Source organism: Mugil cephalus, chromosome 9, assembly GCF_022458985.1.
Source record: "Mugil cephalus isolate CIBA_MC_2020 chromosome 9, CIBA_Mcephalus_1.1, whole genome shotgun sequence".
Lineage (NCBI taxonomy): Eukaryota > Metazoa > Chordata > Actinopteri > Mugiliformes > Mugilidae > Mugil > Mugil cephalus.
Genome location: NC_061778.1, coordinates 3,601,960 through 3,628,986, shown reverse-complemented (window position 1 = coordinate 3,628,986; position 27,027 = coordinate 3,601,960). Strand labels below are relative to the sequence as shown.

General features: G+C 42.4%; 1 protein-coding gene across 1 annotated transcript; it reads right to left on the bottom strand.

Annotated features, from left to right (window-relative positions):
• Nucleotides 1–2,204: 2,204 nt before the first annotated feature.
• On the bottom strand, nucleotides 2,205–22,870 carry galnt17 (polypeptide N-acetylgalactosaminyltransferase 17). Its single transcript, XM_047593244.1, has 12 exons — nucleotides 22,142–22,870; nucleotides 21,631–22,001; nucleotides 20,475–20,658; nucleotides 16,935–17,101; nucleotides 9,996–10,170; nucleotides 9,440–9,637; nucleotides 8,071–8,188; nucleotides 7,307–7,492; nucleotides 6,952–7,089; nucleotides 5,574–5,669; nucleotides 4,413–4,574; nucleotides 2,205–3,522 (listed from the first exon to the last, which is right to left on the bottom strand). Exons 2-12 carry the CDS (start codon nucleotides 21,869–21,871, stop codon nucleotides 3,388–3,390), a joined length of 1,800 nt encoding a protein of 599 aa, XP_047449200.1. The 5' UTR covers nucleotides 21,872–22,001; nucleotides 22,142–22,870; the 3' UTR covers nucleotides 2,205–3,387.
• Between the last annotated feature and the right edge of the window lie 4,157 nt (nucleotides 22,871–27,027).

The following is a 27,027-nucleotide window of genomic DNA, read 5'->3' as shown; positions in this document are numbered from 1 at the left end:
TTTTATCTCGTTATTTATCTTTTGCATAGTCCACTCTTCATTCTTGTTATTTTTCTGCTCATATGCATGCTGTTGCAAACTGTAATTTCCCCATTAAGGAACAAATAAATATTTTTTAATTCTAATTATTAATAATAATGATAATAAAAAAATCTTGGAGTGAATGCATTGTAAATAGCATCTCTTGTTTTTCTCTTCTTGTCATCCCACATTGGCTCAGCAGAGACCACTTATCCCTTTATTTTAAGTTAAAATAAAGTTCATTATGACTCTTATGACTGGCTGTTTGTTATTTTCATTCTGCAGAAAGAAACTTTACCAGATTTCTGTGGATGACAGATCAGAAGACGCGTCTCACAATGTACAGAAACCTGACTGTATTCCTAACGTTTCCGCAGAAATAAATCATCTTAGCTGACATCTAAAATGTTTTTGCAGAGTATGTGTGTATTATATCAAACTGTCACATATTATCACCTAAAGTTGTAGCTGCTCCGTCCAGTAATGAGATCCCCATTCATCATTCACAGAGTAACAGTTCACTCAAGTTCATCAGATGTGACGGAGCTCATTAGCTGATGAGTGTCATTTAACCACGTACAGTGATCTCTTTTCATGCCAGTGGGCACCGAGCAGGTCTGTCATTAAGAGTCTGATCAGCGCTCAGCGTTTTGCATGCAGCCTCCGTCCTTCACAGCTGTACAACTCCGTCCTGCTCTCTGCGAGGAACAGGCCCGTGTGCTCCCAGCGTGCAGCTCCTATTTCATTTAAATCTTAAGCGTTTAACTGACGCTGCATCCAGAGCAGCGCCTGATTCAAGGACACTTTCCACAGGACTGAATCTGTAACTTTCCATTTAAAGGCGCCCACCTTGCTGCCTCTGATGTGACATGTTGTTGTACCACTTTTTTTTTTTCCAATAAAGAACATGGGATTAAAGTATTCATTAACCGAGCTGGTGCGAGACACAGTGCAGCTGGAGTCTGGAGGGGTGAAGCCTCTTTTGAAGTAGCCTATTTTTGGAGATGAGTTCGAGGACTAATCTCACAGCATGGGGGAAATATTTTGACCAAAACCCTGCGAAAGGATGGAGCAGTTAAAAAGAGAGTGGGGCCCAGCATGGTAGCTCTTGTACTGCGGAGCCTCCAGCTTATTTAAATTCCAGAAAAAGCTGAAATGGAGGAAAAACTTAATTACAAATATACTTTAAAGAATGTACAGTATTGTGCAAAAAGTTTTAGCCACTTTACTGTGAACTAAAGACACTTTCAGAAATTCAATTTCACCAATTAACAAAATGCAGTGAATAAACAGAAGAGAAATCTGCATCAAATCAATATCTGGTGTGGTCACAAATTTACCTTCCAGACAGCGTCAGTTCTTCGACTTGCAGTTTTTGAAGGAACTCGGCTGGTAGGTTGTTCCAAACATCTCAGAGAACCGTGGATGTATTCCTCACATCCTAATGTCTCTTCATGTAATCCCAGATATGCTCCATGATGATGAGATCAGGGCTCTGTGGGGGCCATGTCATCACTTCCAGGAGTTCTTGTTCTTCTTTATTCTCACCATTAAGGAGGAAACCATTAATCCTGACTAACTCCATTTGCAGAAATGCAGCCCCAAGCTTTCCAGGAGCCTCCACCATGCTTCACTGTTGCCAGCAGACAGTCATTATTGTAGCTCTCTGGCCCTTCAGTAAACAAACTGCTTTCTGCTACAGACAAATATTTAATATTTTGACTCATCAGTCCAGAACACCTGCTGCCATTTTTCTTCCTTCCACTTCCTATGTTTTCATGTATAGTTGAGTCTCTTGGCCTCGTTTCCATGTCAGAGGGATGGATTTCTGGCTGCAACTCTTCCATGAAGACCACCTCTGACCAAACTTCTCCAGACAGTAGATGGGTGAACCTGGGTCCCACTGGTTTCTGTCAGTTCTGAGCCGACGGCTCCGCTGGACATCTTCTGTGTTTCCTTGGCCGACCACTGCGTCTACAATGCTACAAAATGTGCAAGTGTATCTATAAGGGTTGATGCTGGTTTGAAGGCACTTTGCATTTTGTAAATTGATAAAATTAGAAAATCATTTAGATTTTTGAAAACATTCTTAGTTTATATAATTTTTCCTGAAAACTTTTGCACAGTACTGTATTTTTTTTTTTTTTTTTAAACATTTTAAATTAGTCATTCAGAAACAGAAACCAGGAAACCAGTTGTTTATTGGAAGACAATCTCGGGAGCAGAAATCCAACTGATAACACTGAATTAAGTGAATATATGACATCATATACATCTCAGGACATTAACAATCCCCTCGAAGGCCTGCAGCATTTCCACAATCAATAACGCGTGTGCACTTTTCCGCTCCTGATTCAATCTTCTTCTCAGCTTGTGGTTCCATCTCTCTGCCCACAAAAGTGCTTCGTTAGTTTTGGCCGTGTGCAGTCGTCATGGCACTCAGCGGGAGTAAATCCACTTAACACAACTGAACTTGTACCCATGTACGTACAGTACTTACAATCATGCTACACGATGTACTGCGTCCGTTTCTACAGAATGCTCAGAGTAAAAACAACCGTACAAAAGTCGAACGCGCATGACATTTAGAACCGTGATTTAGCCCAGTAGCCCTCTTGACAATGTGATCCTTGAGGTGATTGGAGATGATTTACAACAACTGCAAAAATTAAAAAAAAAATTAAAAAAAAAACTCCAATACATCAAGTCATGTTTGTCATTAGTGCTTTTTTTCTTCAAATTATAAATATTTACAGGGTCTAAACCTCTTAAAGAACATAAAATCCTTATTTTGGGCATTAAATTATGTTAAATATATAATTTATATCTTAAGTAGGTTCACCTGTTTTTTTCTGGTACCTTACACGAAAATATAATTTGATCAGTGCACATTACTGAAAATCGGATTCTACGTAATTTCCAGATCTCATTCACTTCTTCAATGACATAACAAGATACAGAATGAAATATTGCAGAAGGATGAAGCATCATTTTTACCCCCCCCACCCCACATAAGACAGAAGACGGCTGAATGAATCTCTATCCTTAAACCTAAAAGACATCGTAGCAAAGTGGCACAAACAGGAATTATGGCAACGTCACACTGTAAATTTGTAAAAGTCAAATAGCGAAACACTCCTCATGCTAAACTTGCATCATTTTCAATGTCCAATTTAAAAAAAAAAAAAAAGAAAAGAGGAAAAAAAAATCTCCATTGTTCCCAAACCTCCTCTCACAGCTCCCATCTGTGAGAAGATGAGGAGCCTGTGCCTCGTCGTTTGTCCATCGACCCGCTGAGGTTCAGCTAACGGCTGTAATGGAAATGGCCTCTGGTGTAATTTGGTCCCAGTGAAATTAGCCGGTCGACTATTGCTTCATGGTGTTCTTGATGGTCCACCTCTGCCCCGAGCAGGGCTGCAGGACCAGCAGGTGGCCGAAGTAAACGTTGGCCGGCAGCACCTCCAGACAGCGACCCGAAGCTCGATTTATGATCGATTCGTTCTGGAAGGAAGGAGCAGAGATGGGATTCTGATGTTAACAGACTTCACAGATGGTCCGATGTGGACGGATGCACTTAAACTGTGCAGGTAATATCGTATTTGCAGTGTCACAAGCCTTCAATTATGAATAAATAAATAAATGCCACTAAATATTTCTTATGTTTGCACATACACTGATCAGGCATAACATTATGACCACCTTCCTAACATCGTGTAGGTCTCCCTTGTGCCTCCTAATCGGTCGTGACTCATCAGAGAATGGACATGGACATGGAGGGGCCTCTGTGGATCATCTCACAAATACTTGATCAGTTTGGGATGTAGTGAATTTAGAGGTCAGGTCAACACCTTATGCTGTTTTTCATGTTTTTTTTGGTTGTTCCTAAAGCGTTTGTCTGTGTCAGGCTGCATCCTGCTGTGTTATTGCTATGGGGTCTAGGTCCAGGTGGTTGGTACATGTCTAAGTAACATCCACACGAATGAATTCCAGGTCCAAAGGTTTCCCAGCAGAACACTGAATTGTCACAAGATGGTTAAAATTTTATTACTTCTCCTGTCAGTGGTCATAATGTTGTGGCTGATCGGTGTATGCTTCATGCACTGCAAAAACAGCATTACTAGAAAGAAGCTAAATATTCTTATACTCAATCAAATCATATTGTATTAAGAAAAAAATTCAAAAAAAATTCAAAAATGATTAAAATAAACACCAAGTTCTCGTCTCTCAACAAAATATACGATGTACTACTTTGGTACAAGGATGTTTTGCTTTCTTGAAATCCCTTTTTTTTTGCAGTGTGTTGGTTGAAATGCACTTTAAGGTCACAAAGTAAAGGTTTAACATTGTGTTTTTCTCTGCTTTTGCACGGGACACAAGGAGCCTCTTCCCACCTGAGAGAAATGCCACGTCTTCTGCTTCACGTTGGTCACCTTGTCACAGTTGAGGAGCTGAGGAAAGTTGCTGATCTGATCGTCCACCACACAGCGAGTGTCGTCCCCGGTGCTGCCCAGCGGACCCAGGAACAGCTGACCCTCTTTGGTGTAACGTCCTAACTGAGGGAAAAACAAACATGATACCATTTTTTTTTTTTTTTTTAAATAAAGGTATCCTCCTTATGGTGTGACAGTCTTCATTACACAGGCTGCTACCTCTTTTTTTCAGTGTTTCGCTTGCTTTGAACAGAAGGATGGTGTTGCTCATGTTCAACAAGTTCTGTAGCTGCAGTAAGATTTTCCTGAAAATCACTGTGTTGCTTCAGAATTGTGCCAACACGCTGAGAGCCTGAAGATTAGTTTGCACAAATCTAATTCTGAATTTTCTGACAAGGCAAACGGAAGAAATCTCCCTTCACAAGATGGAACAGAATAAAAATTAAGGAGCGGCATCAGGAAACCTGCTAAATGCTCCGAGTTGAATGACACATTTTCTGAGAATCTTAAAATGCAGCAGTAGCACTTCATCATTTCAACAAAGGACAATACATGTGAACTACAGCATATTGCAGTGCAGAGCTTTACAGAAAAATGTTGCTGTTTTTATTTTTATTTTTTTGGGCTTTAAAGTCTTAAGTGTGGTCCCTGGAGGCCACCGCTGCTTCTGAGGACAGTCAGGGAAGCAGTGACCTGCAGTAAAGTGGTGCATTTATAAAACGCTGAAGCACAATTCATCAGATGAGAACTTCAATAAATGCAACTAAAACCTGTTAGTTTGTTTGTTTTTTTTTAAGGTGATTCTGCCAGAATTTAAATTACTTTTTAGCGCTATAAGCACTAAACATTTTATTACCGGAGCCAAGACTTGTCCCCTGAAGCTCCTGTTTACAACTGTGAGCTAGAAAGACAGGCCCCCGTGGGCTGAGGGGCTGAGGAGGAGCTGGCTTCAACATAAAAAAAAAAGTGCAACACAGATATATTTTTATTCCGACAGCAGAACTTTCTCCTGAGAGGATTTCAGCTGAGCCTGCGTGAGAAACACTTTAAAGAGCCGTGTGGCCGTGTGTTTCCACAGACAGAGGATAGAAGTGTTTGGAGCCTGTGGTGTCCGTGTCGTACCTGAGGACCCCACCCATGACAGGGGTGCAGGGTGGCAGTGTGGTTCTCCTTCATACCCTGATCCATGCACAGGTGGCTGGCTTTAGAGTTGCGAATCTGGAGAGAAAAAATGTACTTTAAAAACCGAACTAATGAATAATCCTGATACCCATCAGGCATAACATTATGACCACCTTTCTAATATTGTGTAGGTCTCCCTTGTGACTCCTAAACAGTTGTGACTCATGGACATGGGCCTTCTGAGGGCGTCTTGTGGTGTTAGTGGGGTCTTTTTGGGTCCTATGTGTTGAGAGGAGGGTCCTCTGTGGATCATCCCACAGATACTTGATCAGTTTGGGATCTAGTGAATTTGGAGACCAGGTCAACACTTTGTGCTGTTCTTCATTTTTTTTTTGAGTTATTCCTAAACTGCTGCAAGACTTTTTTTCTCAATCCGATTGAAAGTTTCAGGTCAACTGTTTACACGTGAGGTGATCTATTCCGATCTTATGTGTTTTAATCGGACATCGATCGATGAAAACATCATGTGACTGATCAAAGGTGGAGGTCTCCTGTCTAATCAGCGGTAGCTGCTATTGGGCAAGATGGCGTTTTTCAACAGATGTCTCAAAGATTTGCCACAGTTAACTGTTTTTACAGTGTCTATAGTTTTATTATTAAAGCAACAACTTGGAAAGTTTGTGGGCTCATTTCCACTTTTGCCATTGTGGTGTTCAGCCTTATAGAGGCCGGTCTTCTAAGGTTTTCCAGCGGTTCCAAATTTGTTCCATGCTTTGATCTAACCTGGCTTTAATTTAATTTGTGATGGACCTTTTTAAACAGTTCAATGTTTCTATTTTTCTGCTGTCTAAACGTTGGGTAATGTCTAGTTGTTATTTAAAAAAAAAAAAAGGGTTGTTATCAAAAACAGTTGAAGAAATGCATTTATGTCAAAACAGAGCATGCTCAGACAGAACGGAGCCTGACTTCATTCAGATTCACCATTTACATGACTCGGTTTGGGAAACTGAATAATAATGAAATAAAATTTCATGCAGTTTATTCCGATTGACGTATTTATATGAAGGCTTTTCATTCGGTTTGAGCTTCTAAAGTCACTGCAACTGGAATATTTGGCTCCATGTGAACCCAGCTACTGAGTGTCATCGCTAGAGGGTGGATGTGCCGGGCTGATCGGTGTGTATATTACTTATATAAGTACGTGTTAGACAAAGATCTCAAAGTGCTGACTGACATTTCCTTTTATCTTAACATCTGTCTCGTCTATTTCTTACTCGTGTTTTCCCAACAGTTGCATCATTTGTGCTAATGCACCAGGCCTCAGACGTCCTAGCCTCGTTTTCCAGCCTCTTTCACATCAGCCGGACTGATGACTCACCTCGCCGTAGAACAGCGTGTTGTTGTACCTCCTCATCTCTGGGTAAACATTGTCGAGGTACCACTCAAAGCTTTTACACTGCAGACTCTTCCTCAGCTCAGCCCTCTGGGATACGTCTCCGTAATCGATGCCGTGGTTCTGCAGAAGCGCAGGAAGTCGTAAGAGGGAAGTCTTTGCTTTACAGAGATCCAGTTCCCACTTTCATTTTCAATTAAATTAAATGTGATTTATATAGTGTCAATAACAACTGGCTTTGTCTAAATAAAGTTTGAACCCAGAGTGTGTCCAGTTTGCTAGAATATAAGGACATAACACAATGATAAGTAAATAGATGACATCAGCTGTCCACTCTCACCTCCATGGGGATGTTCCAGGCCAGGTAGACGTTGGACTTGTATTCGTCCATCCAGACCTCAGCCACACGCAGCGCATTGCGCCGTGTGTGGAAGGCTATGTTACTGTGGTAGGGTTTCTTTATCCGGGCAATGTGAGCCACCCTGGAGCAGGGAAGCACCTCCATACTGCCTCCACACAGCCAGGCCTGCAGGTAGACGAGGTGTTACATGGACTTAAAGCCCACAGCGGCACGCTTTAGGCCACTAGAGGGCAGGAAACGCCGGACAGATCGGACAGATGCACAGTCACTGTGATGTACACATTTAATGATGCTGATTATGGCTAATAAAGGGAGCAACATTAGGAGATTTCTGGTCACTTGATTCATTGAAGAACAATGGGGTAAAAGAAGATTTAATGTTTAAGAAATCTGTTCCAATTAATGTTTAGAAATCAGGTTGAAACTCTGGAAAAATGTTTGATATTAATTTCCTGCACTTTTCATGGAAAAAAACTAAACACAAACAACCCCGCAGAATAAAATCAGACTCTCCAGTCTCTAAAAAATAAAATGTACAGAAACAAACTCCAACCTTCCTGCTCTACGTGACCCATTTATCTCCATTGCCCTGATGTGAGCTGCACACACAGGACCGGTCCTCCAGGACTCTTAATGGGGCCTCATTTATCAGCGGTGCCACGCTACGGTGGCCACTGCTCCACTTAAACCTACAGGGGTAAAAGAGGGAGCAGGAAGAAGAGGAAACTGGGTGACACACAAACCCTGATGCCCAGTTCGATGTTCTCCCCGCCGTAGACGTCCATGCCCGAGTCGAGCAGACCCAGCTCTCCGAAGTACTCGCGGTTGGCCACGAAGGAGCAGCCGATCATGGCAGGAGTCCTGAGACGAAGAAAAATCACCATGTGAACAGAAGTGACACTGAACCTTTGCACATGTGCTACATATGGGTTTGTCATTTGGTATTTGAGTGAACGTGGTTCTGAAAGGTTAGATGTATATTCATAGAGATGCTCTGTTCGTGAATCTGCGTGTTTTTGTGCATATCTTGTTGATATTTACATTTTTTATGTTAAATTAAAATTCAGTATTATGTGGAAATCTGATTTAAAACATATACATTGATCTGGCATAACATTATGACCACTGAGGTATCATTTGTGCCTTTTGTGCATATTTTGCGTTTCCATTCACCCTAGAAATGCACGAAACCCAAAAATCTCGCAATAAAAAAAAAATGGTAATGGAAACATCTACATTTCTAATATCACTAAAGCGCTTTCACGCTCTCACAAGGTGTTTTTTTTCTTTTTTTAACACATATCAATATAAAGGTTTATCGCAAAAGTTCAATGAGAACTCATTTCCGTCACCGGTGTCGGAAGATGGAGATGATGCAGGGGGTCATGTGACCAGTTCATTTGATGTCCATCTTCCTTAAAGTGAAGAGAATTATGGGACATGCCAGGACGAGACTTTACGAGAGTTACATCTCAATGTATAGAAACATGTACAAAGCACAATTGGACTTTAGAACTCTGTGGAACAATTTACATGCATCTTTAAAAGCGATATCTTCTCCATCATCGTTTAAAAAAAATAACTGAAAACGTCACTCTCCAGCCAAGATTTGTAGCTTTACATATCTCTACATATCGCTTTTAATATTGTTTTATATATATAATGAAATTTTGTATTTTATATTTTGCACACAATGTACTTCCATTCATTTAAATTCCCTCTAAATTTGTAGACAACGATTTGTACCTTTATATGTTTTGTTTCTCTTTTTCATTTCTTTTTATCTTATTTGTAGTTAAATTTTACTTTATATTTGTAGATATATTTTGCTTTATAGAGGGGAGATATTTCATAAGACTTTCTTGGCTTCCATCTCTCCTGCACAACAATTAACCTTTTTATACCATTTTAATGTTTTCTGTCTTCAATGTGCAAATAAACATAAATATAAACTTTATTGAACATTATGAAATGAAAATGCAGCTTGGGTCAGGGTGCATCCTGCTGCCATCAAGTCACAGAACACTGTTATTTACTTTCCCTGTGAAATTTTCACTGAGTGTGATCGTCCTGTTCTCATTTCGTATGTTCATGCAGGTGGAGCTGTCCTACCTGATGGGAGCAGACATGTCCCCCTCGTCCCACCACTGTTTGGGAGGGTTGATGTACATGCACCACAGCTCCCAGTTGTAGCCGTGGCCCGAGTTCTCGTATCGTTCCACCTCAAACGTGTCGTGCTTGATGTTGTCGATGGAGGGCAGGACGATCCTCTTGTGGTCCTCTTTTATTCTGGCTAGAACTGGCTCGGCCCTAAACGGTTAAAAAAAGGCGCAAATAGACAGAAGTAAGACCTTCACAGAGAAACACTGACATTCTGTTTAGTTCTGCTCTACAGGCCACGTTTCTGCTTCTGCTGATTGATTTGTAATATTACTGTTAATGCTGTTATAATTAGTGAACCATTAGGACACTATTAAGTTTGGATTATTGAGTTCCAACTTTATAAATGTGTCTCATTGGCGTTGACAATACTTGTAAATATTTAAGGGCATTAAATATAAATTAAATGTATTAGTTTTTGTTCCAGACATTAGTTTATAAGAGTCATGTCTTCAGTCTTTTAAAACTAACTAACACAAACCTAACTTTTTCTCCAAACTCAGCTCACCATGACGGGGTGAACTCCACGTGGGCGTCGAAGAATCCGGTCACCTCAGCCGTCGCCACCTTCCAGCCTTCGATCCTGGCCCGGATCAGTCCCTCTCTCCTCTGGTTTCTTACTATCTTCACCAGGCCTGGGTAGCGCTTGTTGACGTACTCTTCCAGCGGCCCTTTGAGCTGCTCTGCAGTCCGTAAAACAGAAACGATTATGCACCAAATACCAGGTTAGAGATGAGTGGTGCAGCATCGTCTCTCCTGCAGACGAGTCCTTGAACAACAAAGTCTTTCCAGTTTTGCAGTGTATGATCTTGACCTCTGACCTCCTAAGGACAGGGTCCTGATTTGTCCTTTTTACAGATTCTTTTAGACAGTAATCTGCTTTTTTGCACTTATCTTGCACTAATTACCTCAATGTTCACTGATCCTAGCAATTTAGATTATATTTCATTTTTTTTCGTCTCTTATTGTTCCTTGTGTATATTTCGTACCAAATTCTGCGCTGGTGAGACAAGTTAATTTCCCATACATGGCATAAATAAACATCATTCATCGAAGTCTCATGTTTTTAGATTTAGTCTGTCCACACTGTGACAATGAGGCTGTGTTAAAGGACTTATCTCCTGACATGCAGACGTAAACCATCCTGTATGTAGTGTTCTCCAGAAGTATGTTAAAATGAGAGATATTTTTTATTTTATGCATATAAACAGCACTAAATAAAATAATGATTACATCTCAGACGCCTTAACCCGTATCGTCCTTCCCATCAACCACCAAACTTTTTCTGTTATCTCCAAGCTGACATTTTATGGAGCCTAAAATTAAATGAGTAATACAACTTTTTAGCAAACTTCTCTTACTTTACCAGAGACTGAGGTTTTTAGCAAATGTTACTTAAGCAGGAAAATGAAAACGTGGAATGGAGTCATAGTTTCTGTTATGATTCATGTTCATTGCATCTTTTTCTTTGTGAAAATTGCAGAGACCTGGTCGGCAGTAGCAGAAATCTAATAAGGAGAAAGAATAATTTTCATTAAGTGGTGAAGAAATGTTCGTAAAAACCTGCACAACGTCTGCAAAGTTACAAAACCCAAAAGTCCACACAGAGAAGTGATTTATCCCACAGAACATGCTGCTCCTGAACTACCTGAAGTCTGTAGGTGTCCATCACCACCATGTAACACATTTGCATGTGACACACAATCAGACACCAGCAGAGTGGAAACGATCTACATTAACTCACGTCAGCCTATTCTAGTAGACCCCTCCTCGCCCTCCAAATAAAATAATGAACCTGTAAATGAGCATAATGTGTCTTATTTGGTCTGTTATTGCTGAACAGTAGCTGATGCAGAATTGGACTTATATTTAGTCCTGGACCAGCCTCCGTCACTACCATATCATCCAAAAAGAAAAATCACCATGAGTACACAGTGATTTTTTTTATATATATATATATACAGTGGGGGAAATAAGTATTTGATCCCCTGCTGAATTTGTAAGTTTGCCCACTTCCATAGAAATGATCAGACTCTGGTTTTTATGGTTGTTTACTGGTTATGGGTATAGACAGAATATCAATCGAAAATGCATAAAAAACACACAATCTAAAAGTTATAAATTGTTATGTATTTTATTAAGGGAAATAAGTATTTGATCCCCAACAATTCACTTAGAATTCAGGCTCCTACAGATTGGCTGGTGCGCATGTGGCACACAGCTGTGCTCAGTCAACTAATTACCAATACTCCTGATCTTAACTCGTCATGTATATAAAGCACACCTGCTCTAAGAATCAGTTTCTTACATTCCAACTTCTACAGCACCATGGGCAAGACCAAAGAGCTGTCAAAAGATGTCAGGGACAAGATTGTAGACCTGCACAAGGCTGGTATAGGTTACAAAACCATCAGCAAAAGGCTTGGTGAGAAGGTGACAACTATTGGTGCCATTATTCGCAAGTGGAAGACCCATAAAAGGACCATCAACTGTCCTCGGTCTGGAGCTCCCCGCAAAATCTCGCCTCATGGAGTGAGGATGATGATGAGAAAGGTGAGGGAGCAGCCTAAAACAACACGGCAGGAGCTTGTTAATGATCTGGAAGCAGTTGGGACCTCCGTCACCAAGAAAACAGTTGGCAACACACTGCGCCGTTATGGATTGAACTCTTGCAGTGCCCGCAAGGTCCCCCTGCTCAAGAAGGCACATGTACAGGCCCGCCTTAAGTTTGCCAGTGAACATCTAAATGACTCAGAGAAGGCTTGGGAGAAAGTGCTGTGGTCTGACGAAACCAAAGTTGAGCTATTTGGCATTAACTCGACCCGCCGTGTTTGGAGGATGAAAAAACGTGAGTATGACCCAAAGAACACCATACCCACGGTTAAGCATGGAGGTGGAAACATCATGTTTTGGGGCTGTTTTTCAGCAAAGGGTACAGGGCAACTTCACCGCATTATGGGGCCAATGAATGCAGCCATGTACTATAACATCTTGGACAAAAACCTTCTTTCCTCAGCAAGAACACTGAAGATGCCTCGTGGGTGGGTTTTCCAACATGACAATGACCCAAAACATACTGCCAGGACAACAAAGGAGTGGCTCAAGAAGAAGCATATTAAGGTCATGGAGTGGCCTAGTCAGTCTCCAGACCTTAACCCGATCGAAAACCTGTGGAGGGAGCTGAAGCTCCGAGTTTCCAAGAGGCAGCCAAGAAACTTGAAGGATTTAGAGACTGTCTGTAAAGATGAATGGGCCAAAATCCCTCCTGCGCTGTGTGCAAACCTGGTGACCAACTACAAGAAACGTCTCATCGCTGTGCTTGCCAACAAAGGTTTCTCTACAAAGTACTGACTTGTGTTGTGCTTGGGGATCAAATACTTATTTCCCTTAATAAAATACATAACAATTTATAACTTTTAGATTGTGTGTTTTTTATGCATTTTCGACTGATATTCTGTCTATACCCATAACCAGTAAACAACCATAAAAACCAGAGTCTGATCATTTCTATGGAAGTGGGCAAACTTACAAATTCAGCAGGGGATCAAATACTTATTTCCCCCACTGTATATATATAAAAAGAAAAATGCACAAATGACACACACACAGAACGAGGAGGACGACATAAATCCAGCCTCTCTGTTCCCCGTGGAGCTGTTTTGTTCTCCAACAGACTCTCAACGGCACCAAAGGGAGTCGGCGGCTTCCTGAGCGCCAACGACCGATCCACCTCTGATCTCTCAATCAACTCATCAGCCTTTTCCCTGCAGAGCCCGACACTCACAACCCCTCCCTCCTCTGCATCAGACGCACACTCAAATATTCCCTCAAAACAAAAGCACATATCTCATGCTCTGTGCTTTCTGTTTTCCTACCCTCGAATCTTTTAATCTTTCTCCCTCGCATACACCCTTGATCACAAACCCCTCTCTGTTGTTGTGTTTTGTGCACAACACAAACACACACACACACACACACACACAGCGAATGCACGGACTAGTGTGTACGAGGCGCTGGGTGAGTCAGGGCCGCCGGCGAGATGAGGTTGAGTGTTATTTGTTCGCATGCCTCGCCCTCTGCGCTTCTGTAATGTCTTCCCTCCCGTGATGGATAGCTGGCTGTCAGCCAACCAGTGGTGTCAAGTCAGGGTGGGGGGTGGCGGGGTTCAGCTGTCTCACTCCACCCTTATAAAAAACACCTGTTGTCTAATAACATGAAAATGCCCCTAATGTCATTCACACACTGAACAGGCAACAGGCAAAACTTAAAACCAAACCAATAGCATCAGATAATCAGAATGACCATATACACCGATCAGGCATAACATTATGACCACCTTCCTAATATTGTGTAGGTCTCCCTTAGGTGTGTGCAAACCATCCAGTATTTGTATTTGGTCAGGGCAGTGTTTGTATTTGAATAAACTTCAAAATAGATGTAAAACTCAATTTATTTTTAGTTACACTTCTAATTTCAGATATGCATGTGCAATAGCAATAAGCATCCTTAATTATACATTATGTTATTGCAGTTAATAGAGGTGATTTATTCTGACTTGAAGGGGCCGAAAAAGACTGTGATGATGATTTGGTGCTTGCAGGAGTTAACAGGGCTGACTGTGACCCAGTAGGTAGAAAGGTTAGTGGTTTGATACCTGGAATGTGCCACATGCTGAAGTGTCCTTGAGCAACACACTGAACCTCAAGTTGTTCCGGTTGCGTGGCACTGGTGTGTGAATGTGTGTGTGTGAATCGTCACAAGACGCTCAATGTTATTTACTTCTCCTGTCAGTGGTCATAATGTTGTGGCTGATCGGTGTAACTCTCTTTAGTAATAGATAGCTGTGGCAGAGCAACAACCTTAAAAACATCTTTTTTTTTTAATTCTATTTTTTCTGAGTGCACCATTAACTTTGCTTTTCCCCTCTTTAATAAAAATGTTGCCGAGACGAGGATCTATCTGATCCTTGTTTCTTCTCCTTATTAGATTTCTGCTGCTGCCGACCAGGTCTCTGCAATTTTCACAAAAAAAAAAAAAAAAAAAAAAAAACATGCAATGAACATGAATCATAACAGAAACTGTGACTCCATTCCACGTTTTCCATTTCCTGCTTAAGTAACATTCGCTAAAAAATCTCAGTCTCTGTTAGGAACTGATTCGGCCTTCGTATAAATCTGAACCGTATATTTGTGACACTTCAGTGACAAAAACAAATTGGCTGCGGGGCTGGAGGGGGGAGGGGGGCAGACAGGACAAAGTAGGGGAGTCAGGAAGTGTCGTGTGGCCGACTAATGCGTCCTTGTTTTGGAACCTTTCGTGGGATTTGTTGACAGTCTGTGAATAAGATGATGCCTCCCTCCTCCTTCAAAGCCTCCGAGGTCTCGTGTGTTTCTTCCTGTTTCCTTGTTGTTCGTCTTTGCTTTCCGTTCCGTGAGATTGCTCCTTCTCTCTCTGTCACAGATATTCATTGCCTGCACTCTCTCCGCTCTCTGTCCGACCTCATTTATCTTAGTGCCTCTCCTTCTCTCATCCTCTCTCTTCCTGCCACTTCCTCTAATAGCCTGGTTTGCGTCCTCGTCTCGGTTCGTCTTTTCCGTCTCCTTTCCTACATCCAGAAACTTCAGGCTCCTCCACTGCTCGACCTTCTCCTTCTCTTCATCTTTCCTCGTGCCTCCTCTCTTCTTTTCACTTTGGCTCCGGTTTAATCTCCGTCCCCTCCCTCCATCTCACAGAGCCCAGCTTGGCAGCCCGGCCCCCAATAAATAAGACAGAGGCATCTCTCCCGTGACATCCAATTGTGCGCTCTGCCTCTATCTGCTCTGTCTGCTCCGCAAAAAGTTGACACCATCAGTCACCTCGGCGAATGCTACTGCTCAGAAGCTATGGCCGCGGCGTTTTGTCAAGGAGACGCTCGTCCCCTAGTCACGCTGACAAAGTCCCGTCATAAGTCTGGAAGTGCTATGTGTCATATACATGCAAAAAGTATGAACTCACACTCTCTTTCAAGTTTGGAGTGAGACGAGTTAAATTATAGCTCTTATTTTGTGGCTAAAAAGAGTTGTAACCCTAACCTTAAACTCCAAACCTAACCCTAACTCATGAAATGAAATAAAACACAGTAGGTGTGTGGAGCTACCCTCCATTTTTCTATTGTTGGTTAATCAGATCTGTGTATTCGTTGCTGTCAGTGCACTCATAATGATAACATATAACATTATGAACACCTTCCTGTAGTGACAGAGTCCTCTACTGAGCCACTTCCTTTCTGATAATGGGCCTATTATTTGGGCGGGTTATGAACAAACAAACCCAGTCTTTCAATTTTTGATTTATTTCCTGTTGGACTTTGATTCATTGAATAAGTTACTTCCAATAAATTTGCCAAAAAAAACATACAGCACAAAAGTCAAAAACTATTTTTTTCTCCCATCGGCATCTTTGCCACAATCAACTTAAAACACCTGACGCAACCACTGACTGTTTATACTGTGGACAAACTCATTGTGACGTCACCCATTGGATTCTGCACCTCGAAAACGAAGCCCAAAGTGGGCGGAGCCCGCGGTCGCCATGTTGGATGAGCTTTACACCACCCACCCGCGGATACTCCAAATATGGACATTGGGGGTCATGTCAGACATTGAGACCCGCCCACCCAACTCTCTGCTACCTGTTAGCTCAGGCTGCTACCTGTCACTCAAAGTGGGAACACCACTAATTATGCAGAATTTTAAACCTTAATAAAAAAAAAGTTAATGAGTTAGAAAAAGATTCACCCCCGTACAGTTGTCATGAATAATGAAATAAACTACTGAGACCAAAACCATTTTTTGTACCAGGTTGTAAACATGTTTAATAATGTTGTAAAGCTTTTTCCATTTTGGCGCCAGCCCCAAGTGGCCATGCGATGAACTGCAGTTTTTTGCACTTCTGCATGGGCTTCATCGCTCAGACCTGGAGGTTGCCACTTGGTTGCAACACTCAGAACTTCAGGGCAAACATCGCCTGGCTGCCCTCCTGTGGCTTGGAGGAGTATTGCACCCAACCGTAACACAGATGTCGAAGTAACATCCGCACGAATCAATGCCAGGTCCAAAAACACTTAATTGTCACAAGATGGTCGATGTTATTTACGTCTCCTGATGGAGGTTTTAATCTTGTGGCTGATCAGTGTAAACCCAACCAGCACATCTCCTTCATTAAATTCCTAAAGTCATTAAAGGCTGTGAGATGTAAAAGGATGAAGAATATTCAAGTCTAGACTAAAATCGTTTCCATTATTTATGGTGCTTAGTGACACTGTTTATTATTACCAGGAGACTGTGTGATTACTTGTTACCTCGTTAATATTAGGAGACCAGGAAGGTCTTTCCACACTCATTCAATTCTTTTTTAACTCATATTTCAATTTGAGATTTGTGAGCGGACGTGTTTCATCTCCACTGACCGTCATCGCTGTTGTCGTCCACCAGGATGATCTCTTTGAGCAAGTGGGCGGGCGTGTGATTGACAGCCGAGTGGACGGAGCGCAGGATCACCGACAGCGCCTCGTTGACGAAGATGAAGATGAGGGAGATCTGAGGGAGGTCCCTCGGGTAGCTGACCTTTCTGCATCTGCAGAGAGACGGGCAAACACACCGCACCATGTGTAAAACGAAACCTTTCCATGCCTGCGAGGGAATTTATGCATTCTGGCCTCTGCACGCTCCACTCATCCTCCATTATTGCCGTGAAAGACCAAAGTGCCTCCATGGAGCTGCTGACGTGTCGTTTACTGGCGCTGAAAGGCAAAGCACGTGCCGCTTCCTGTTCAGCTTTAATCACTTGGTATTTTTTTTTTTTTCCCCTTTTCCAAATTGCCCTATTCACTGTGTGTCTGCTGCTGATAGAGGGCCTATTTTTACTGCTGTTTTGTTGAAACAGCTCTAATGAAGAGGAAAAAGGCAGGGTGAGGCTTTGGCTCTATTTTTAGTATGTGTGGGAGAGGAAACGCCTTCCTTTAGTCACCTCCTTTTCTTCTGTTATTTTCTTTCATCAATAATCTCATTTCCTGTGTAAAATAAAATGTTAATTATGAGTAAACCTGTGATAAACCCAGTATTTTCTTTAGATTCACGGGTTCAAATAGTGATATTTGACGGGAAACTACAGGAAGCAAGGTGTTTAATTTGCAAGAATAAGGGTTAATTTATTAATATTGCGAATCATGTGTCTGAAACACATAGATCAGTGAAATAATTTAGTATTTTTGCAGGAAATACACTTGAAGGAGTGTAACGACTTAACCCCAAGGGGAGTGCAGTCAGAGAAAAGTGCATTTAAAACCCCAAATTACACTCTCATATGTCTGTAAGAGATGCTACATCAAACAGCGCAAATAAGGGCTGAGAACAGGTGCAGGCAGCGATGGTGCAATCAGTGTAACCACAAACATCAGCGTTGCACAAGAGAGCAGCATGAATGATCGCAAATGTGAAACTGTGAACTTGTCACTTTACAAGAACAGCTTAATTAATTCATCTGACTGTGACTGAAAGAGTCGTCTCCTCTGCTGACGACTCTTCTCGTGGCGTTTCTGTAATGCACGTTCTTAATTAGTTTTCAGATGACACACCAGAAGCGGCACATCTGCTGGAAGCTGAAACTGCTCTGCCTGCTGGAAGGAATGTTCCTGAGAGACGGCGAAGAGAGTTACCAGAACCCATCCCCAAAACTACAGTATCTCCTCTCAGTGCTGTTCATCGAGTGACATTTCTCCCTCCCCTCACACGTCTTTCTTTGCCACCACCCTGGGCTCTGCAGCAAACGTGGACTCGTCGGACCTCAGCTTACGCGCTGCTGCTAAGCCTGAAGTTATCACACCCCAACACGCTTCACATGCCACTTTGATCCCATAAACATAAAAGACCCCCCGAGTGACAAATGAGCGCACTGGACTCTGATCCCTCCATCCCCAAAACACACACACTGGGCATGGAGCTGGTGGCAGGAGCTTTTTCATCATAAATGACTTTCAAATTGAAGGTCTGTTACTCGCTTAAACAGCGATGTGGCCGAGGAACTAACTTTTAAAAAGCTGCAGCATGTATGCAAATATGAATTATTGCATGTGCATGAGAACATCTATCAAGTATATATCTATTTATATATATATTGTACCTGCTAACTCAAACAAACACTTTGTTGTGCCCACGTGCCCATGCATGAACGCCTGCAGATCGATAGCCAGCCTGACAGTGCAACTCCATCCAATATGGGAGTAAGAGGCAGAAAGGAAGAGAGGGATCAAGATGAAAAGGGGCAGGTGAGGTGCAAACAAAGCCTGCAGAAAGTGAGCGATGCCACGAAAAAGCCTCAAAACAAAAAACACATTTCATTCACACGTCTAAATGTAGAAATTTTGAACGTTGACTCACACCGGTGCTGAATGTTGCTTTTCACCTGCATGTCAGTGATAGATTTTAAACCCCAGTTCGTTCCAGTGGGAAAGGCTCAGAACGAGTTTTCCGCTGAGAGAAATCTGAACTTTGTTTCAGTTAAAGCAATAACACTGACACACGCAGTACGGTGTGTGCTGAGGGGGAGAAAGCCACGCTGCATGACTGGAGCTACAGCTGCATAACCAGTCCACTTTGCAGCTATTGTGCAGGTGCAACCTCAGCGCATGTGGGAAATTATGAATAAAAATAAGCAACCAGGTATACATTCAATTGCATGCTGATGTTTTATTATATTATAAAATAGGGCACTTGTAAAACCCTGAGAGCTCATTAAGAAATAAACCTCTGTAGACTTTTTGGGGCTTGTCAGGCAACTCAAATATTGTCCCTAGACTTTCAGCTGCTTCTTCAAACAGGGGGCTCTGAAATTAAGTCATGGCAAGAAGACCTGGAGGACCAGGAAGCCCTTGGCTCAACCACATCCTTACGACACAGGAGAGGCATCAGGAGGGTGGTAAAGCAACATCTGGATGAAAAATGATGTGTAGTGCTGGAGGCAGATGATGCTCAAATCACATTCACTGAATATAGTGACAAAAAAAGGAGCTCGGCTGATGAAACGTACCAAGACTCACAACACTTTAAACCCGACACAGTGGCAGCGCTCTACGTATCACCTTACTCTCATCCTGTGTATATATTAACGAACCTCTCTCCAACTTCTCTGTAAATACTGTTACATCTAAATTATCTGCTAATTTGTACGTTCAATAGTTGTTGCAGTTTTCGCTGCATGTGACAAATAAACACCTTGAACCTCAACTATCGCCAGGGTGAAAATATCCTGATCTTGAGTCGTGCAGTAGCAACAGAAAGAAGCCTGGACTTCACTAAGAGTCTGCAGATTTATTGTAGTGGGTAAAAGGAGCGAAACAGAGGACAGTGACCTGAAGCAGACCTCCAAATCCAGCATGAGCCAATCAGAGAAACACAAGCTGAAGCTCCTGTTGTGGCCCTCACGTCTGAATATCAGTGAAAACATCCTAATGTCTCCAAACTCCAAATGTGAAGGGTGACATCTGCAAAACGAGGGGTTCACTGACTCATTAACTGACCATCAGTGACTTTTGCAGATGCCAAAATTATCATGTCTCTCAAATCACATAATGAATAATAACACTACACTGAATATTGGTTCACTTTTAGGATGGTTAAGAGCTGTATTTAATTTTTTTAATAAAATCCAGAATATGTCCGTCCTTTGCATACAACCCCACTCTCCATCTAAATAATTCAACACATTTTGACACATTATTTGTAGAAATTGTTCCAATTAAAGTCGTCCACAGCAGAGCAGCAGGGACTCTGTTTACAGAAGCAGCTCCTGAATTATTTAGATGTATTTTTCCAATGCAGTTAGGACCTCAAATGAAAGTTAATTTTGTTTTACTGGGCTGGAGGCAGAAACTTCAGACACGGACGTCTCCAAACCAAGGTGAACTTGTTTTACGTAAGACGGGCGAATCACAACTTGCACTTGTACTCACTTGCTGGGCCGGTGATCCGGTATGGTCCGATCCAGAGAGATCCTATCACTGAGGTAAGCATTGTAGCCGTACTTCTCCCTCAGGTATTTAGCATCGCTCTCCTCGGCCGGAGACAGCGTGGCAGGCTGGCCGCCTTTACCCCGACCCCCAAAGCCCTCAATCAGTCCAAGAGATTTGGACAGACCTGGGCAAGGCAAACAAGAGAAGATTACATGTCAGGATCCTTTAGCCTGCATGGCTGACTCACTTTCTTCTCAGTAATGCTCTCTGGGCGAACAGCTGATAGCCTGCCACGCCATCACAGCTCCAAACACACATGGAAATACGATATTTAGTCAGTGGCTGTCAGAACAGGTGAGCCTCTGAGCTGGACTCATGTTAGAACAAGAGCTGGCGCTGAACTTCTTCATCTACAGATGGGAATGTATCAAGCAGAGCTTCTTACACTCACCGAGGTCAGTTTTAACCCGTTCCCTCAGTGATGAAAATACACTTAAAGCAACTCTTTATCTAACAACAGAAACACACAACATTTAACAAGGCTGCAAGGCGCCTCCGAGGACTCTCTGTTACAAATCAGGGATAAAATAAGACTCCTCTTGGTGACTTTGTGTGTTTGTGGTTGGCAGAACGATTAAAGCGCCTATCCTTCAGCGTGATAAGCTGTGTTTAAGCCTATGAGTTGGCAAACGTCCTACATCCTGAAGGCACTGGATCCAGAAAAGCTCCTCTGTGGTCAACCCTGACCTCTAACCTCCTTGACGGAGGAGAGACGTTGTCCCTTCGGGGTTTAATTAAAGTGTAGTTGTGGGTAACCTTGCACTGTTGCAGTGAAAAGCTATCAAATCCATTTAGACACATATTTGTTGACTGTATTGTTATTTAAAGATGAAAGTTTTAGTATGAATAATAAATATAGCATAAATATAAAAGTATAAAGTGACTGTTTAATGGTGCACAGCCTCATTAAACTTGCTCCCCAAAAAAATGACAAAAAGAAAAACCTAAGACACTGTTAAGAAACTCTCTCATAGGATTTGTACGTCAGGGCCCCTGGAGAAAGCCTCGCAAAAGTCTCTTTCACTTTTCCACCTTTTGCAGATCCCTTGGGGGAGTTCAGGCAGACATGTGGTTTAAATGTGACATTGCTGTTTACCGTTCAACTGCCTGTACACCACGTCCTCCAGCGAGCTGAGCCTCTTCAGGAGCACCTCGTGGCTGATGTTGGGCCCCTGCGCCGTCCCGTTGCCCCGGGGCCTCTTCCCCTCAGCCGGAGCCGCCGGACCGACGGCGTGGACGCTGCGTGTGTTGCACTTGGTCCAGAAAGTCATGAACCCGGCAACAGCAAGCACGTTCAGCACCAGTAGGACCCTCCATCTCCTCAACACAAAAGCCATTAAAAAACAAAAAGTCACCGGCGTACGAGCTCCGAGCGGTGAGGGGGGGCCAGGAGGGGATGGGGCGGTCTCAGGAGGAGCCGTACGTGTCGCAGATTCAGGGCTCCCTCGGCTTGCGATGAGCGGAAATCTGCAGGGGAGAATTCACAAGCGGGTTACATCGGCAGACCTCAAACTGCAAAAGCCCAGAGAATCGCTGCTGCTGCTGCTGCTCCTGCTGCAAATTCTAATCCAGTGCACTCATTTCTGCTCATGAATCTGCCCTCTTACCATTTGACACTGGGGTTATTTTAGGTTGCATCCCATTTCTGAGGAAATTTGGGGCGCCTGGCCATCAGCCTTCATCCGTGTCCCCGCCACTTACAGCCCGGCTTTAAAAAAATAAAAAATAAAAATAAAAAAATAAATCACGCACGGGGGATGTAAGACAAAGACGCCTGCATATGTTGAGCTGGAGGAACAGATACTCCTAAATAATTGAACACTGAGGAGAATATCAAGTAGGCTGTCTTCTTGCCTCCTTTGCGCCTAACAGAAGTCGGCAGTGATGCGACTGAAGAGAGCAGCGCGCAAAAAAAAAAAAAAAAAAAGAACGAAAAATCCTCGGAGATGCTCAGGACAAACCCTCTAAACGTTCATTTAACATTTCCGCGTCTTGTCCATTCGTCCTCCAGCAGACAGACACGCGTTAATCACGGCGAGATGAAGCGGAGGAGACTGATGAGCGGAGAGCGGAGAGATGCAGCATCCCTTCCTTCTCCTCTCCCTCCGGTGAAGGTACAGACACTCCGGAAACGCAGCGGCAGCATCAAATAACCACGTCCTTAATTCTCAGTTTTCTTCACATTTCTGCCCCCACCCCCGGTCCAGTCAGCCCGGCCTTCCTCTTCTTATTTCGGACGCCTTCCTTTTTTGTTGTTGCCTCTTGTTATTCTCCTCTAATTAACGCGGGCAGCTCTTAATAGGACGCAGGAGTCGATGATCCGGCGCGGTTTTCCTTCGCGGCGGGTCAGGGGTGGTGGGTGGGAAGGTGGGTGGGGTGTCTGCGCACTGGCACCCAATTACCTTCAATTACACCGCAACTCATATGTCACAGCGGTTACCCTCACAGAGACGCGTTCTTGTTTGCAGGGAGATTCATTTTATGCATAAATATGCGTTTTACGGTTTCACGCTGAATAACTAACGCACCTGTGCCCCCTGACATTTCTGTTTCTTACTAATGTGATGGTGCTCAAGTTCACTGCAGAGAAAAGTTTTGTCTCCGTGCATACAGGGATTCATCTAACCAATTAAAACGTGACAATATTATTCTTACTTACTTAAACTATGAAATAAGCCTATAGGTGGAGGTCAGGTATCGGTCTGAGCCTCATATTGACTCTTTTACCTGAACAAACAAAGCCTGACAAGACTTGTGTGATGTTTTCAGTCATTTTTATGCAGAAATGTTGAGACTTCTGAAGGATGCAATTACTCACCGTGGTGTTAATTTTGTGACGATGATGCAAATGTAATAGGTGAAACTGTGAACACTGAGATCATCATGCAACTGTGTTTCCAACTACAATGCTAAAGAAATGTTCTTCAATAAAGTATATAAAACTTAAAATCAGCATGAAACAATTTTTAATACACAGATTACCTTCTCTGGAACGAGGCTTTACGGTTGTAAGTGATTAGTATTTTACATTTTGTTAAGGCTAATAATAAAGCTGGAAAACCTGGAGAAGTTAAGTGTCAGGGTTTTGCATTCTGCTCCCAAATCTTTGTTTTCTCATAGGGGCTGATCCCCGGGGGGGCTCACGCTCCCTCCATCCCTCTCCCCTGGTTGATTGAACTCACCCTCATCCCATCTACTCCTCGAGCCTCCGGTCTCTGAGTCCAGCTTCAGCGGTTTGCTCCGTCTTGTTGTGACAGAGCCTTAAAAAGCTGTTAGGGTCTTTTCTAGTTGTGACTCTTGTCTCTTCTTCGTCCACCGTTTTGCTTGGGTGATCTTTAATCTACCTCTGCTGTCTCCAGGCTACCACACCACAGTATGTGCATGTAGGTCCTCTTTTTGTTCCTCCCTCCCTTATTTATTTAACCCTCATAAAAATGAAAAGGACACAAGTGTACTTTTCATTTTTATGAGATGTCAATGATTAGTAGCAACACTGAGTTTGATGGATTTATTTCGTAGTGCTAGTACTAAAAACAAAATGTTAATATTAATTTTTAAAAAAATATTAATATGCATTGGCTCAATTCAATAAATTAGAAAAGATAAGTGATAGAAAAATAGTAAAGAGGTATTATTCACTCGTAAATAAGCGCCTTGTTTCTGTTGAGAACTGATTGGAGAGGAGAGTTCAGGAGAGAGAGAGTTTAATGGACTCGGTGTCTTTTCAAAGAACTTCTCCTTTCAGAGAAGAGATAACTTATTCGTTTCTAGGTAGCATGATGTGTACTGAAGATAAGATCTGACTTAAAATGTTAAGGGTCACAAAACTTAACAAGTTTAAGTTGCATAAAACTAATGCGATTTTTATGATGCACAAGGGAAATTCTTTGGTCACAATAGCTGCACATAACAAAAAAAAAAAAAAAAAAAAAAAAAGACTTTTAAAACATTTTACAGTGCGATTAAAAGAAGAAGCTTTAGGGTCAGGCTTGGTTAGTGCAGGTGTCGTGTAAGGTGAGGCAGGCTCACGTCCCAGCAGTTAAGCAGGACAGTCGGGCGACTGACTCACATGATAACACTTTTTACCGGTTTACTCTAAGGACGAGTAGCAGAACATCAGTCCTACACTTAATTAATTAATTAATTGCATGTAGACTTTCATTTGCAAATGTTGTCCATTATACTATAAAACCAACCTTTACCATAATTCTTATGTACCACATCATTTATTGTTCTTTGAACAAAGTCCTGTTCAGGGAGCGGCCAATGGGGGGTAATCGAGATTAGATCTAATAGGTCATAAATTCTGAAAGTTATTTATTATGTATTATGTATAACGTATTATACGCTACCAGCCAAAAGTTTTTTTGTTTTGTTTTTTTTTGTTTTTCTGGATGATTTAAGCTCTGAACTGAACTAAAGAAACTAACTTTGGATACACCAGACTTTACTAGTCTGAGAGGGTTATAAAAATAAATCATATATTTACTTTTAAGGTTTAGATTTATCTTTTGTGTTAGGTCTATGGGCCATGGACAGAACCCTGTGGCACTTTATGTTTATATAATAAGGCTCATTTTACAGCAGGTGTTGTATATTGTGGAGGCAATGCAGTGAAACAATTTACTGTACTTCTTTTCACAGCATTAAACTGCACAAGTTTACGCAGAAATGGGTCACCCAGATAGCTGGTATGAATCAAGGAGCTTGGTAGCTCTGCAGCTTACTGAGAGACACGCCAACTGTGATCTACAGGCGAGGCAACCCACAAGGAGAGAGACAGTCTGAGTGTATATATATGTGTGTGTTTAGTCTGTGTGTGAGACTGAGGGGGAGAAAAAAAAAAAAGAAGAGGTATAGCGAGATCAAAACCAACGCTAGATTGTGTGAAACGAATCAAGAGACAAACAGAAAGAAACATCAAGGAGAGCATCACGGAGACACATGCAGAGAGCCAAAGATGCAGAGAGGGGGGAAAAGGAGAGTTTTAGAAAAGGTGGGAGGAGAGTGCAGACACTGGGGAGGAATCAAAATTCAAAGGGAGAAAAATTCCTAAAGCAGGAGAGAGAGTCACACCGAGATGCAGGAGAGAACAAAAGAGAGAAATGTAAGAGGGAGAGATTGTGTGACGGCAGCACAGAAGACAACCGGGTAAGGAGGAAGTGTAAGAGTAGATCTGACTTGATGTTTGTTGAAGGGTGAATGTGATAGTCTCAACCCCGGCACCCCTGTCAACCCCTCACGTCGCAGCTGTAGTGAATCTAGTCCAGTAGCGGACGCCTGAAGTTGAACCGAATGCCACCCCTGGAAGAGAGTCTGGGGATCCAATCAATTCAATGTTTATGTGCGTCTGTCAGTGTTTATGGTTGTGTTATCGTCCTGGCTATCTTTATAGTGCACACCACAAAAAAAAAAAACAAACAGCTGCTCTTACAGTGCAGTTAATTTGAGGTCATAGAAAGCAGACAAAGGCTGGCACAGAGACACTGAACAGACTAAATGCAAGCACTCTGCAAAGTAGATTTTTTTTTTTTTGGAAAATACACACATAAATCACACCCCTGGTCCATTAGCCTGCTGCAGTGTAGTAGCAGCACATACAAAATCATGCGTTCAGTTTAAAAAGAAAATAAAGAAATATATAATTTTTAAGAAATGCATGTAGTACTAAGTCTATACTGAATTATAGACAAAAAATAATTCTGTTATATCATTTGTGATATTGCACAAAATGGGCACAGAAGAAAATAGTACAATATAAAGAGTGATCAGTTTAGCTCAAGTCATAAGTTAAGCTATGACAACCAAAACTTGATGTCCTGTTAATGTGCTTCATGTTCAATGTTAAGCCGATCAGGCATAACATTATGACCACCTTCCTAATGTTGTGTAGTTTTCCCTTGTGCCTCCAAAACAGTTGTTACTCACCAGAGAATGGACATGGGTCTTCTGAGGGCGTCCTGTGGCGTCTGCATCCAGGATGTTGTTAGTGGGGGGAGCCTTTGGTTCCGATGGATTGAGGGGAGGGGCCTCTGTGGATCATCCCATCATCCCACAGACACTTTATCAGTTTGTGATCTAGTAAATTTGGAGGCCACGTTGTGCTGTTCTTCATGTTTTTGTTTTGTTTGTTTTTTGTTAAGTTGTTCCTAAAGTGTTTTTCCACATGCTGAAGTGTCCTTGAGCAAGACACTGAATCTCTAGTTGCTCCCCCTGCGTGACACTGGTGTGTGGATGTATGTGTGCTTGTGTGAGCGAATGATGTCTGTGACTGTAAAACGAGTGTCATTGCTATGGGGTGGGGGGAGTCTGGTCTGGTCTTGTCCGGTCTGGTCTGGTCTGGTCTGGTCTAGGTGGGTGCTACACGTCTAAGTTACATCCACATGAATGAACTCCAGGTCCACAAGTTTCTCAGCCGAACACTGAATTGTCACAACATGGTCAGTGCCATTTACTTCTCCCAGTGGTCATAATGTTGTGGCTGATCGGTGTA

Coding starts and splice junctions, on each gene's coding strand:
- galnt17 (XM_047593244.1), bottom strand. CDS start 21,871: ATGGCTTTTGTGTTGAGGAGATGGAGGGTCCTACTGGTGCTGAACGTG. Junction 17,102..20,474: donor CCGGATCACCGGCCCAGCAA/GTGAGTACAAGT, acceptor GTCTCTCTGCAG/ATGCAGAAAGGTCAGCTACC. Junction 5,670..6,951: donor ACACGCTGTTCTACGGCGAG/GTGAGTCATCAG, acceptor TTTTCTCTCCAG/ATTCGCAACTCTAAAGCCAG.